The sequence below is a fragment of the Styela clava genome, chromosome 2 (assembly GCF_964204865.1).
Source record: "Styela clava chromosome 2, kaStyClav1.hap1.2, whole genome shotgun sequence".
Lineage (NCBI taxonomy): Eukaryota > Metazoa > Chordata > Ascidiacea > Stolidobranchia > Styelidae > Styela > Styela clava.
In genome coordinates, this window is record NC_135251.1 from 13,977,631 (window position 1) to 13,993,845 (window position 16,215).

At 36.1% G+C, this 16,215-nt stretch overlaps 1 protein-coding gene and 1 non-coding gene across 3 annotated transcripts; one reads left to right on the top strand and one right to left on the bottom strand.

The window, feature by feature from the left end:
- Nucleotides 1-2,756: 2,756 nt before the first annotated feature.
- Nucleotides 2,757-9,217, bottom strand: LOC120336436 (sonic hedgehog protein-like). 2 transcript variants are annotated; one of them, XM_078119656.1, is made up of 4 exons: nt 8,328-9,217; nt 8,004-8,133; nt 7,607-7,741; nt 2,757-3,862 (listed from the first exon to the last, which is right to left on the bottom strand). In XM_078119656.1, the coding sequence occupies exons 2-4, from the start codon at nt 8,098-8,100 to the stop codon at nt 3,135-3,137; spliced, it is 960 nt and encodes a 319-aa protein (XP_077975782.1). In that variant the 5' UTR covers nt 8,101-8,133; nt 8,328-9,217; the 3' UTR covers nt 2,757-3,134. The 2 variants fall into 2 exon arrangements, with proteins under 2 accessions (XP_077975782.1, XP_039260050.2); XM_039404116.2 differs by lacking the exon at nt 8,328-9,217 and having other exon boundaries at nt 8,004-8,310.
- A 6,376-nt stretch (nt 9,218-15,593) lies between these two features.
- LOC120336980 (small nucleolar RNA U3) lies at nt 15,594-15,805 on the top strand. The gene has a single exon (XR_005568916.2). It is a non-coding gene; the product is annotated as a small nucleolar RNA U3 (small nucleolar RNA).
- Nucleotides 15,806-16,215: the final 410 nt, after the last annotated feature.

Here is a 16,215-nt window from a genome sequence, read left to right on the forward strand (position 1 = left end):
TAATAGCCTTCTAGCGAAAAAATTAATCTTTAACCACTGAAAATTTCAAAGCAATTGGTCCAGTATTCGAAGAGAAAAGCGACTTTTTAAAAACGTGTCAAAGAACAACAACAACAACAACATAATATTGAAACGATCGTGTCCAAAAAGTGGGAGACTCGTGTATGATCTCCTTTTCATTCTTATTCTGCGTTTCTGCCGTTGTTAAGTCCCCTCCCCTTGAAAAAGTAACATTTTGACGGCCGTGCTTATTTTTGGCTCTGGGTAGATGGCAACCCTGGCTATAGGAGACCCTTATTATCGGTCGTTCTGTGTGTCCAGCTCTGGCGTCTTAACGGCTGGACCGATCTTGATGAAATTTCACACGCGAATTACTGTGTCCTGTCACCCTAGTACTGTGCGTTTAAGCGGAGATCCTGAGCGCCTACCGGCTTGTCTAAAACGGTATTACTCGTTGAGGACTCATTCAAACGCTATGCGGATTCATTTGAGACCGCGGACTCGGGATTGGAAACACGGGTTGCTCTAATCTTAAAGCATCTTGGAAGACACTTTTAAACAAAGTACTCGGAATCTGCTTACCGACAGGAAAACTCGACTTTAGTCTCATTTTGAGAATTTTCCAGAATTGATGCGAATAACAATTTAGCTCGTCGACTAACGTTGTACTAAAAGAAGGGAATTTTTCCTAGCTGTTGCGTTAATAGCCCAAAATAAAGCTTATTGATGTCAAGAAATAAGTATATGATTTTCGCAATTATTCTGGAAGAGGAAAGTCAATGCGAACGCTGCATGTCGTGTGTGGAAATAAGAGTCGCTCATTTTCTTATCTATCCCGTGAAAGAGGAAAATTATATGGCAATTCGTCCGGTTACTAGAATTGGGATTAGTCGCCATTTATTTGCTTTCAGTATGGGATTGACATATTTGTCCCGGGGGACAGGAAAGTCGATATTACCATAGTTTACTGATATGGCAAACCCTCTTGTCCGGTTACCACCCCCAAGGCATGTATTGGGTTAGTTAGACAGTTATTTGTTCCAGATGCATAGACTTGATGGCGAAGGAAGCCGTAACATAACAGCGGTTTCGTGAACCACCCTACGGCGGCGAGGAGTCTAGCAATCCTGTCGCGCATAATTATCCCACGCGGGATTCGAACCAATACAGGGTAATCAGAGGTGCTGTGCAGAGCGTATTCGTAATGCTTAGCACGATGCACCACACCGTCGAGCCGAGCTTCCAGGTGCGTGGACTTCATAGGTAGGTAGGAGACCGTAACCGACCAGCGATTGCATTGAATCACCATAGGGCGGCGTGGAAACCAGCAATCCTCCCGTACATATGTATCCCCGACGAAATTGAAATAACTTACTGACATGTTGAAGCGGTTCTGATAGACATTGTTCAGCGCCGATTTAGACCGATTTATTCTGGCAAAAATAAACAAACTTGTGATCTAAATCTGCAGATTTTTTGTTTCAATCATGCTCTTGTACACAGCCTTCGCCCCTAATGCAAAAATGCAAGATTTGAGAAAAGCACACCCGCCACGTTTTAAAATAGCAAATTAGTAATATCCAGTTTGAGTTTGGAATGATTTGAATTCAAGCGCAATCTGCATTCCAACCCCTAACTGGATAGCGTTGGTAGGGGCTTTGTAAATACGATTCATATATATATACATTATTTGCGAACTGACTGGAAGATTCGCCCATTAACTAGGAGCTATTTAATTTAAAAACAAATCCCAGAGTAGAACATGCAAATGAATATAGCACACGAAGATTAGTAAAATCATTGCTTATCTTAAGGTTGGGAATTCATTAAGCAAATCTGTCCGTGCGACTGCTAAAACGTCTACTGCTACGTCGATTTTCCGAATTGGAAACAGAGATTTCCCAAGAACTGCTAATAAAATACTTGCTTCTTTGGTTGAGCATGGCATGTTTTTACAACTTTGTGCATTTTATATTGTTTATTATTCACAATCGGCTACTCAATTGCTAATTGCGAACGATTTTTTTCCAAGTTGAAACAGATAAAAACATATTTGAAGTACGCTATTCAATGTCAAGTTAGCGCCTGTCAAGTTTATCTTTGATTAGCACCGAAGAGAAATTCCTGACGAGTGAGGTGAAAGAGTCTGTCGTCCAGACAGTTGTTGCAAGCAAAGTAGCGATTGGACGTGGAAACAAGTGCTTTTTGTTGATAAATGAATTCGATGTTATACATGTGAGTTTGATTAGTTATTTATTAAACAAACGTTTCTATCTTACTTGACCTATGATTTATTTATTCTCAAGTATAACAACATTTATAATCCGTTTATCCCCCAAAGTTAAGTATAAGGGGCATCATTATGAGAAACTCGCCCCGGGCAGCAGAAAAGTTTGGCACGCCCTTGATCGGGAGCCTCGCTATTCTTGAACTGACTTGTTTACTGATGCAGTACAATACCTCCGCTCAGTATTATATTGAAATCATTATTCTGAATTATCTCAAAGTCTCTCTCACCTTGCTCAAATTCATTAAACGGACCAGCATTTTGTTAGGCGAATGACAATCACGTCTAAAATTACAAAAATTATATATATCTTACAATTTTATCAACGATCCACAGCCTAACTGAAAGACTAGTTGTTTGAACTCAATTTTTCTCATTTATAAGATTCGGAAGATCAAAATATGAAAAATTAATAATCAACAAAATAATATCAATAATGAAAAGTACAGAGATGATTATGAACAACAAATATTAAAATGTTTTGTTATTTTTAGGGGAAAATAGCCCATTTATCGGCAGAAAAATATATATATATATGAACGGAAATGGACTGTCAGACTTTCGAACATATAGTAATAATTTAAATGAAAAGAATAAGAGATTGTAGTATGGAAACAAGGATAATCATATGAAAACGATATATATACTGTATAGCCTATATCAGAACTGAACTTTTCTTTTGATGCTTTTCTATATATTACGCCTATGGGAAGATGTCAAATTACAAACGAACTTATGAAAAGTTTTATTCTATGTAAAAAAACTTCGTGTTTTGAAATGTAATAAAAATGGAAATAAGTTAACATAGGTAATAAGCGCAACGTAGAAAATAAAATTAAACATATATCTATATTTGATACATATATTCAGAAAAAAATGCGGATCCCAATTTATATAAAAATCTGGGATACCACGGTACACCAATAGGAATGTCTCTCCAAAGTGGTTGCTCGACACGCCAGTCATGCAATTTATTATATAAACGCAAGGGTGCCATTGTCCAGTGAGCAATTTTGTGACTGTTAAAAACAGCATAGCACGAAGCAGCGACTCCGTTTACTAGAATCGTGCCTTGCTCCGTAAGCGGCGCATAAGCGCCGTTGTCGGACGTTACCGCCGTGACACTGCCAACTCGCGATAGCTTAGTTTTTCGATGTAGGAAATTAGTTTTATTCGAGGAAGCGTGTGTTTCAAGCACGTAGTCTCCGACTTCTACGGATTCAGCGTATATGAATTTTGCGGAATTAAGTCTGTCTTGACCTGTATCGATGTCTGAATCAGGATCTTGTGACTTGATGGCGTATAGGAGATGATTTCTCGTTAACTTCAAGACATTTCCGTTTTCTGTTGATATCTGAAGAAATTTCATTGAACTCTGAATGTCTTTCTTTTTTGAAGGTGGTATCCTATCCATAAAAGATATGATTTTATCCACGACTACTCTTCCTCTCCAGTCCACCGATAAAATTGAATCTCCTGGAAGAAGTTGCGACATTTGAACTGTAGTGCCATCGGGTCGATATGCGACGGAGTCCCCAGCAAAGCATCCTCCATATCTTGCCGCGTCCGATTTATCTGAACGAATGTAATAAAGAAATTGTTACGAGAAAAATTTCAACAAAATATAAATCAAAAAATCATTTTCAGTTAGCTAGATTGCATAGAAGCATGAACTTAGAGACTCTAATTTATAAATATCTTCAAGCTTTAGAATAGTGGGTTTAATATAAATTATGTTGAGGATTAAACGAGCGGATAAACTATGAACGATTTTAACGGCTCTGTTCAGAAGCACTTTAATTCCATAGGTGCGGATCCCCATGAGCAGTCGATGTCATTAGCGAATAAATTGGTCAATAGGCATTGAGCGACATTATACAGTTAAACAATATTCACTGACAATTATATCTTAATGTTCACACAAATATAATAAGACAAGGCGAAGTCCAAAATATCAAATGCTTCAACTAGTCTACGGCTGGAAACCACCATAGAATAACAAATACCTCATCGAATAGGACTTTTTGAAAAACAGTACACAATATGGGGTCGGTATCGTTATTAGATCCGGCAATTTTGATGGTTTTTTCGACTATTCGGTTCATTGTGATATCTAAGTATTTAATTCATATTAGCTGTTATTTTGGTATGTTACTGTGCCATTTATATTTACAGTGCTTTTTGTTAATGTATCTACATGTGTTCTTTAATTTATTTGTGTTATTCAATATATATACCACAACGGTCTCGTGCAATTAACGAATTGGATTGAATACCGATTGACGATTCTTATTATTGTGTCATAACAATTCGTGGTTTGGTAACATTCGCTTGAACATGGGTTTTTCATTTGGTTAGCAAAAATAATAAAAGAAAAAATCATGTAATGTCGTAATTTTTAAGCCAGTAAAATTTGGCATAAAACAATGATTACAAGAAGTCCCAACGAATGTGCAAGAAAATCTCGCTCTCAAAAAAAGAGCAAATCTAAGCTTTTAAATACACTACTAATTAACGATAGTGCATATATAAAATATTGGAACGATACATGTGACAGAGGAACATTAACGACCTAATTCGCCCAAAATCAATAGGCTTCTGGTCCGAGATAAGATGAATGCACATGACAGATTCAATCTCGCTTTCGTGAGATATCGCGTGCATCTAACAGACATACAGACAGAAAGACAAATACCTATCAACATACTCACCGATCAAAATCGATAAGTAATAAAACTAGAATTCGGTTGGAAACCGAAGACTTATCGATCGAAAGAAAGTTAGGGGATCCCCCAAAACAGTGGTCTTACTCAATGGCGACACCGTGTGTCCCATCACTAATTAATTAATAACTCGCTAATTATACGACATAATCCATCCAAAATCAATAGGCTTCTGATCCGAGCTATGTGAGATTCGTGAGATATCGCGTACATCTAACAGACAAACAAACAAACAAACGAGAATATCGGTCAGAGACCGAAGACTTATCGATCGAAAGTTAGGGGATCCCCAAAACAGCGCTCTTACTCCATAGTGACACCTTGTGTCCCATCACTAAATAATTAATAACTCGCTGATTATACGACCTAATTCGCCCAAAATCAATAGGCTTCTGGTCCGAGATATGATGAATGCACATGAAAAATCTGGAGCAGATTCAATCTCGTTTTCGTGAGATATCGCGTGCATCTAACAGACAGACAAACAGACAGACATACAGAGAAATACCTATCAACATACTTACCGATTAAAATCGATAAGTAACAATCCTAGGCTAGAAGAGTAATCACAGATCTGTCCTCTAACGTTATCATACTGCCTATCGGCATATGGTTCTAATGTGGGACTCACAGGCAGGAAAAATAAATGGAGTAGTATAATTAGTGCACCAAATCATGAAATTGAAAATTTAGCACAAAAACGATTTGGTAGAAACTGAAGAACTGTTCTGAATTGGACATCTCTAACGCACACCACAGTTCCCTGGTAAGCGCTCGCCAATCAGGACCGCTGACAGTTTAAAAGATTGGTTCTCCAGTTTGAAAGATATTTTTGGTCCAACTACAACAACACAGATGATGACAATCTAGCAAAACAATTTGTAGGTCTAATTTGTGTGCAATGAAGAGAGCAATGGATATAGAAAGCTTCTTCTACAGTTTTGAAAAAAAAAAGTTATACAGGACGATAATTTCCAAATCAAAATGGACGCTTTCTATCAATACCGAAATAGAAATATGGGCGTAAAAGTCTTAGAATTGTTGCCAAATGGCTTCTGCAGTCACGGTGGATTAAATCTGAATTAGGCGTCGAAAACCTGATCATATGTTCCGTTTATGAGAATTGAATTAAAAATTCATCAAATATGTTTTATATGTGTCATAAATTCAACCTCACTTTTGGTGAAATTGTTTTGTTGTCATCATGGGAATGAATGTATGATTCATCTCTACTACCTCGATTTGGACAAAAATTCTCTAGACGCATTTTTTCCAGGGAGATAATTAATGATTCAATTGTAACTATAATCTGAAACATGGCGACGTTTAATATTGTTTGAGAGATGTGTAGAAAATAATTTAATTTCTACCTGACGCCTTCATTTTATAGGTTTATGATATCATTTTGATGATTTGATTTAATTTCTATCTAACACAAGAATATTGAATATTGTAACTAAGCAAAATAATGGACCTCAATGGATGTCCATGCAGCGCAACCAAAGCGATAGTGTACTGCAGTTCAATCTCGATGACATGTCAGTAATTCGCACCAATGTGACAAACACAGAAAATAAATCAAACGTCGATTGCGGTGCATTAGAGAGGACTGATTTTAGCCGTGACGTGATCAATGCCGTATTTGTTTTCACTTCGTCGTGAAAGGAGGTTGCTGATGTCAGATTTAGGTAATGGTGCGATAAACTTCCCACTTGAGAAAATATTAGTCCTCCCGAAGTAACTAATTGGTCAGGTGTGCCAAACCACCGGAGGAACTTTATTCACAGTAGCGCAGTGGGGTCGCGGGAAAGTTAACGATAGTCGGCATGGGAAAATTGTTACAAATGGACGAAAATATGTGAAATATCGTGTCAATATTGTCTTTACTTAGTGCCACGAATCCCTCCAACACACTTGACCGCATGGTTTGCGTAGGAGCATTGCGATTAAAAAGTTCAAGGGCCGAAGAGACACCAATTTAAATATTGGCAGAAATCCTGCAAAAAATCACTCGAGTTTATTTGGCTTACTCTTACGGTTTAAAGAAGGTTATGAGAGGCCAATGACACGATGACGGTATGGCAAATTATTCTTCACGCTGCATAAGAATACAAGTGTGTCATAACAATGTCAAGGGGGCCTTTTTGAACACGCGTAGGTTAAAACGGCCTGTCAAGTGCTTGCAATGGCAACATTATGCATAAAGGCCGCCCGTGGTAAAATGTCGTTGACAAAATAGAATTTGAAGTTTCTCATAATATAGTCAATAACCTTTGGGTATATTAAGCTCCGAGAAAAAAACGCTAGAAATTGTTATCGCATTGAATCCAAGTTTATTGTTGATTTTCTGCCGTTCTCCCCAAAATAAAATGTTTATTTGCCAAAACACAAAAATATAATTTATAATTATATGAATCACGTGCTTCGCGATCTTTTTTCAGTAGGGGCCATATCCATTTTGTTCGAATATATTATTATTAGTTAGTTATTTTACACGAGGCAGCTGGAACGATTCATCGGTGACATTTCGATTTGAATAAAAGAATTTCACATGGATTAAATAAAAGATATTGGAAAGCGTTTTCACTTAATTTACCTGATTTCACTGAACAATGAACATGGAACTTAGATTGATAATAAACCCAATCAAATCCAGCTTCGACAGCGAGTCTTGCCAATATTCCATACTTTGAACGGTCTGTATCGTTAGTTGTAATATCAACTGCTCGTCCTAAAAATGAAATATTTACTCCTGTTATTTTATGGAAACATATTTAAAATCCCGAAAAAAAACAGTATTTGAGATATTCAAAATATTATTGGGGAAAATTTCCAATAATATGTGTTATTTTGCTGCATTTTGGGCTTCACACTTTTAAAACGATTTAAAGTAAACGAGAGAATTTTGAATAATTTTCTACAGTCAATTTTATTCGTAATTCCGCGAATCAGGGAATCTGCATTATAGGTAATATATATAGGGAATAAATTACCTTCATAATGCAAAGAATTAGGTTCGTGAGCACCGTCTTCATCCCAGGCTTCAACCACCCGAAGAATCACTTTATTCTTCCATTTTTCTGCAACCATAATTGCAAGACGATTGAGGCAATCGCGACATCTCTGGAAAATGTTAAATAATATGATTTGAATTCTATATACAAACATATATTTATAAAACAAGGATGAAATACTAATTTTGAAAATTTCATCAATTCATTTTTCATCGTTGTCATTGTCAATATGCATCGTTTGATTTTATTATAATTATTTGTTCACGACGATGAGATAAAAAACCCATTCTCGTCCATACTTACTCATACTTATCAATCCAAACATGACTCGTGCCACCAATATACTTTAATTATATATATTTCTTGACATAAACACAAATATATCTATTCTCATTCCATAAAATTCAAAGACTCATTCATGTTAATATTTCTCATACACTTGTTAACGATCAAAATAAATGCCCCATGATGCCGAATCTATGTGTTTTCGTGGTAAAAAAAAACACATTATGATTAAACGCCTCAATTGAACGTTGTTAATGCTTAACTCATATGAAACAAATTACGATAATGAAATATTATCACGGCCAATTAATGTTACGATCACTACAGCACAGACTATCAATAACGTCTGCATAAACATGTATCTAATGCACGAATCAGAGGCGTAGCCAGGAATTTTCAAAGGAAGGTGGGTCTGAAATTTAGATGCTCCCGAAGTATGTGTACTAAATGGCGCACAACCTGAACATAGTATGTGTACCAGGATATGGTTCAGGTTGTGCGTCATCTTGGCACACATACTCCCGGAGCGCCGAAATTTGTAATTGCCAAGTTTGAATGTAACAGTGGTCTGGTCGGAGGCCGCAAAACGCGAGTTTCTAACTAAGAGAACTGATCTTCTAAAAATTGCTATGTGTGGTACAGAATGTTTTTAGAAATCGAAACGAAATATGTCAGGATTTGCCAGGAACGAGGGTTTCAAATGAAAATTGCGGACGGAATGGATGTTTTCCCGAGCATCGACTTCCTTGTTTACTTTGTGACATTGGCCAATCAGCAAGATGCAAAGAGTGACGTATTTCGCATCCGCTCAGACACTTTTCTCGCTCAGACAGATTTTCAGGCGTCGTCGTAAACAAAACAAACGTTTTTTACACATTCCAAAAGGAGGAGCTAGGGGGGTCGACTCGCAACCCCCCCTGGCTACGCCCCTGTCACGAATAATTAGCAATTGACACACCATAACTGGGGCTATACTACAGTGCGTGGGGGTTTTGAAAAGTTTGTTTCAATGTAAATCCTTCATTTTCATAGATTCTTGTTACGTGACTTGTTTGTTCTTGCAACTACTCCTTCTCGAGTCAAGATTGTTTTCTCATTTTGTGAAATCAAACTGCCTCATTTCACTATACAAGTTCACTGAGATTGAGCACGATTTTATTGTTTATTAATTTTAACCCTTTCTAAATTGATGGAATGGCACAGTGCCCTCGAAAAGCATATTGTTCGTTTCTGTCGACTCCTCCGACTTCATTATTGTCCTTCGACTATATATATTTTGGGTTTATCTTATCATAAACATTGAAAGGCCAAGATGGGATGAATGAATGTATAATTATACAAGTCCAATTATTTAATCTATGAACTCAACATTCGATGTTTAATCTATAAATGGATTAGGAATGGGAACTAGTATTGAAGAAGGAACATTATATCAAACCACTGAAAATGCCACGAAAACGATGAACTTTTTACGCAAACGAAAACTGCAGTTTCTCAAATTTCAATAAATTTCCGGTGTTATGAGCAGAGCAAACTTGCGTACGTGATTCTTTGATGTTTTACCTTTCATTAGGTGTGAAGACAAACATTTAGATTTTAGAAAGGTAGCAATTTGCTAATCTCAACATACCGCTTCGTACCCACCTATTTACAAGCACTCAAAGTGGGTACGGCTCCTTCAAACCCATAATCAGTCTCTATGGGGCATTGAGCCTGCGCGCTTCTGTCGCGGGTCAACTTTGCGGCAGCTGAATTTTTTAGTATGCGGACACGTTTGTTTTCTATTTGAAATATTTATACCTTAGGTTTTAAAATGTGTACCATTTAACAATAGCTTACACAAGACTTTATTTCATAAGGGTATCTTTTAATATAATGAGATCAAGAGGACTCCAAAATGAGAGACAGTTCTTAATTACTACATTATTTAAATTAACAAATATTTTCCTCTTAATTTTCCTAAATGGTGTTGTCGGTTTCATCTCCCTTCTCCGCTATATAGATGTATCACCAAGTATGTGAAGACACTAGATATAAATACTAATGCTTTTCGTTACCCTTTTTCAATTAAAATGTATGTTGTTTACGTTAAAAAATCTTTTTTCTTTACCCGGTGCTGTAAAAACAGCAACCAGATTAAATTCTTGCAAATGGTAACAAAGCCTAAAAGGGCTTACCGACAGATGTTTGAAGTTAAAGTAAAATATCACAAAATCTCATTCTTCGGTAGTCGGGTATTACGAAGTTTCAACTGTCGGACAATTTGATGTTCAAGCATGTTATTATCATTTCAAAATGACAGCGGTAATCTTAGATATTCAAATCAACATTTTTATAGTAATAGCGAATTGTTTGAGCACAATAAGACATGCCCCTTGTCCAAAAAGTTCATGACAAGGTTAAGACCGACTATAACAATAGCAAATACCTTGAAAACATATGGACAGTCGTGATTTTTTAAACTACAGGCTGTCATTTTTGGCTTCAAATATTAAATCCATAAAATATCGTCAGTGTGTGAGAACAAAAGAAGGTCTTTATCATTTTCAAACTAGCCTGTATTCTTCTAAATCTATTTATCAAATGGTTGTAGGGTATGCATTTTTCATATTCTATTATAATAGGGATGGCAGGGATAACAAATCAACCCTTTTTACCGCTTTCATATAAATGAAAATAAGTTATTTTGAATTATATTTAGCAAGCTGCAATGTTCTATACGCCTAAAAATCGTTCGGAAACTTTGTTACGAGAAATACTACGAACAAAATTTCATGTAGGTTGATTTTATCGGGTTACCGATTGCAAGACTAATGTGTTTTCATTATCCATCGCAACTATATCTTGTTGGTTGCTGCTTTACCAAATAAAATTCAATACTTGAATTGTTTTTGGAAACGATTAGCGAAACGGAGCGATTCGATCAAACGGTTACCAATATTTATTGTGGACAATTCAATTTCCAATTATCGAACGCCAAACTAAAGCTGGCGATCAAATGTTCGGTGATGAAGGTAATCTACCTGGGGAATGCAGCTTTCATTTCATTTAAATACAGTTTATGCTTTAAATATATATTAAACACAAAATTTTTCATTGTCAAGAACTCATAAGAATACATGATTGTCAATCTAACTGTTTGCACGTAAATTGTTACGGCGCTTTGCAAATTTGAGCAGGATTAGGCAAATGCTTATATCAAACTATAATAGGCATTCATGCATAGTTCATTCTGATGAGGGTATAATTTACACCGAATCCAAGTTTTATTACTATTTTTATAATGAAATCATAAGTTCATTTGGATAATATACAGTCGGCGTAAATAAAAAGAAAAGTGGAAAAGATCGTTTTCATGTTTGTGTATTTTTAGGAACGGCATGTCATCAAATACCGCGTGACATATCCGTCACGCCACGGGTCATCGAATAAAGAGTTTTGAGAAAATAATTGAAACACTATATTTTTATAAACATTTTGTTCATCACTTATTTGCGGCCTACAACAGAGGAATTACTTACGTACCAAATCATATACATACCATAGATTTAAAACTAGTACCCCATGCTTGACTTGTTTTTTTTCCATTGCACTGTCATTACGTGCTATTTGTTTTAAGTCAATTTTTCAAAGGTGAAGTTTTTATAGTGAGGTAACAATTCACAATAAAAATATGTTTGGGTTTATATAACCTTTTTCCATTAAGTTGCCGTTTTCGATGAACCGATTCCGTTTAAGATGTGTTGCACAAAACAACCCATAAATTCAATAAATTTCTGTATAGGTGTGGTTATGTTAGTTTATTTTAAGAGAGGGCAGTATTTCAATAACATATATTCTGCCAAAAACAGAAGTGTTACAGCAAATATGTGTGCCAGAAAAACGGCTTCGTAGAATGATAATATTCTATCGATTCTCTATTTCAAGGCATATGTATATGTATATACTGCAACCCGGAACTAGGACTTATAAATTTTTTAATTTGGTTTTCGCTTTACATTTGTTTGATTGGGTTTTCTTAGATATTATTGAGAGCTATATAGGGTTTAATAACTTCCGATCTAAACAGAACATTTATAAACCCGACTTCTATAGGGCATAAATTTGCTTGACTTTATTGACATTTTTTTGGTTAAAAATTGCTATCAGGGTGATGTTAAACAAAAAACGTTGCACACAACACAAAATACGAACTGTTTATTGTATTTTCCATCAATGTGTGGAATTTGCAATAATAGCGACAACCGGATACGGATATAACACGATAATTACATTTGGGGTTTTTCTCTGATTCAAATTACCTCGCAATTTGTCACTCTTATAAAAAGAGTTGTTGCTTTTTGTTATTTAAAATACACGACTTGTATGATACAGACCTATACAAATACCTTCTTTTTAATTAAAATACATGAAAATGGTGTACAACGTCACTTAATATTTTTGAAACACATCTGAAAGGGTGTTAATTAGAATATGTGGTTTGGGAAAGTATCGTTTTCAACAGATTACACGCATTCGTCGCGACAATATGAACACAGTGTAAATTTACAATCAAGAAATAGGACCACCCACATTTCGTTTTTCACAAGAATGCATGTTATTTGCGGCTGGAGATTTAGATCATTACTGAAATGTGTTACGTAACTTCAATTAAGATCAAATTTCGTAATAATTATTTATATATGATGAAGTAATATTCAGTTTGAGTTAATTAACGAAAACAAAAAGTTTTTTTTTTCAAATTGCGTAATATTTTACAAACAAAACGCTAAACAGTATTGCTCTTGGAAACAACGGTATCTAATGCCGTTTATAAAATGTTGCATTAATACAAACGACGGATTTTTCATGAAACTTACAGATAACCGTACACTTACTGTAAATGTATCGCTAACAATATTGACTATAATAATTTTTTTTATTTTTTATAGGAACGTATGCGTATTCAACGTACTTAGGGTTATGGGCAATGACCAATGTCCGTCGCACTTCGATATCGAAGTATACCTTCAAGTTTCTTCGTTTCAAACGTTTTACAGGCATTGGGAGTGAATGTTTTATAAAACAAAATAGAAAAACGGCAACTCTTTTTTGGTTTTTGGTATCATAGTTGAAATCATGCTTTTAACCATTTTCGAAACAATTGACAAATGGCGAAGAAAACAAATAATGATTTACGTTTAAAAAGTTTACACAATACTTCAAGTGGAATCCGGACGGGAGGAGGCTAATGCTTCCATTTCCGTTGTGTCGGTTGGCCATGCTCTAACTTCCACGCTTCGCGGCAAGCGTGATATTCACTAATGGGATTGAAATTGAAGTATAATATATGAACTAAAAGTTTCAATATTACAAGCAGTTTTGCACACTAAATGAAACTATTACACTTGAAGTCGAAGTGATCGAAAGTGCTATAATACTTAGTTTGAGAAACGTTTGGTTCGGACTGGAATCTGGCAAAGACCATCCTATCAAGGAAAATGTTTTCATTTTTTATAAGTTTGGTTACAATCGTTTGGATAAGTTTTCAAACGTTGTAGATGATGAAGATGTGTCTTTAGATTAATTAAGTTATCACGGAGAATTTCGTTCAAGCGCAATTTACAATGATGTAACAAGGATTCTACAAATCCATGGCATTAATTGAATATTTGTTGTTCAACTGATTTTTGAAAATGTTGAAAAGGAATTTCTTACTGTTTTATTAGCAGTTTTGTGTTTATTTTCCAAATTCTTTTCATTTCAGATAAACCCCGAGTAAATATCCGGTAAGGTGTAAACCGTTTTATCCAAAAATGTACGGACTAAAAATGGCGCACAATCCGAAACACGATTACGAGTTTTGTACAATTTGTTTGTCCATCTGCTGGAAGGATTATTTGCTGGCACGCTTCATCGGAAATTGCTTACAAAGTACCTAACTTCTTGCTCGATTAACTTCAAAGAGCAGATTGAGGCACCGTTCGATTAATGGGTCCGACAACGCCCAAGGTTTCGGTCTAAAACACTCAACTTCGGTCCGCGAATTATCCAAAAGAGTTCTTACGTATGCAGGTTGAAATTGAGCTTTTCTCAGTAAATTTATCTACGATCAATCCTCAAATTGATGTTACTGTATCATCATGGTAGTGATTTGGATCAGGTGAAAATGGTATGCCCGTGAAATGACTTGATGAAAAAATATTCGAGGCATGTGTATCATTCTATTACAACTTTGTATGAGCGTCTAAGGACGTAATTAAATGCGTCATTTGTTTACTCGGACAATGAAATCAAAAGTTGGTAGGAAGAGGCAAACGACACGACCCTGCAATAACAAGTACAATGTAACTCTATATAACGATTACGAACATATCAATTTTCACCAAAAAAGTTGTGTAATTGCAAGCGAGTTTGCATTATTTTCTTTGGCCTGTCATTCTGACGCAACAAATCTCTCAACTTACCGGCATTTTTGTGATGATGATGATGATGACGCTCTCCGTATTTACCATTAAGGTGTTATTTACCTATTGTTCGGTCAACAATTGAAATACGAATGGCCAGGGGATATCATCTCTATATGTTAGTCATTGTATAATGTTTTAATTCCATATTCATATCTATGCAATAAGATTACGCTATCCACGTGTAAACTTTATAATTGCGCACCGCGGATACGTACGAAGCGAGCGCGGTGACCCGTGACGGAGAAAGCGACACGGTTCTGCGGTTGTATGTCATCCATTAACAATTTACAAAATTGGTATCGTTACTTGTTTCAGCCAATTCTCGCATCGCAGTGATGTCGGCGATTGATCTTTAGAATAGAGCAAATTGTTACTTTTGGATAAATGAAGCGTTTCAAATTGTGTTTTACCAGAGTCCAATTGTGGATAGAATTGTCCTTGTGTATGTGTATACTACAACTTTGAGTTGAACAAAGCGAAGATTTTGATCAAATGATCCTTTGTACGCAAAGCATGCTTTTTGTGACTACGTAATTACATTTCTAACTCTGCATTGTCGAGTAGAAATATTGGATGTTCTGCGTCCATACATGAGACGTGCATGGTACGTAGTTATTCCGGCAAACTATTCTGATAAAGCATGGCATATATATCATAATTAGTTACAACATGCGTGCATATGAGTCCTAATTAAACATAGCTGAACGAGTAAAATACTTCCTGCATGAAGTATGTGTCACGCGTAACGCAGCGTTCAATTACAAGTATATATAATTTTACCACAAATGGTAGCATAAATATCCAGATCTGGTTCGTAGGTTTGAAGAAAGAAGCTAAGATCATACTTTTAGGGATCATTTCTATAGTGTGTATCTTGACCGTTACGTCCATGAACTGACGGTTTCGCAACTGCGATGATGCGACGTAGCCACCTGCTCTGAGCGTGAAACTTGTTCGCCTTCGAAGTGCAAGCTTCGAAAGCGGACATTGAGGAGTGTTCCGTCGGCAGTCATTGCTAACGGAGGAGCGGGAGGCCGTCTGAGCGGCTGTTTTTACTTTCAAATCTCATAGCTAGTTCTGCTGAACACTGGCTAATTAATACCGTTATCGGTCACTGGACGACATTGGTCCAAACCAAACAATAATCGCAAAATATGTATTTTCCCATTCGGATAGTTTGGCGAGTGCTTTATCCGATACCGGTACAGACTACCGTTCTGACATGACATATATTCGATTCCCTAAAAGCATTTTTCTCACAACTCAATCATAAAATTTCAAAAGCCACAAAATGTGTTGAAATATGGCGATTATCAAAACATTTCATACATTTGATCCCCGTCGCAACGTGCCATTTCACTTGTCAGGTACGTTACTGAAGCCATTATTACATATTATATGAAGGTGATATTTTTGCCTTTAATCATAACATCAAAGGAATGCGCCAGTCAATCCCG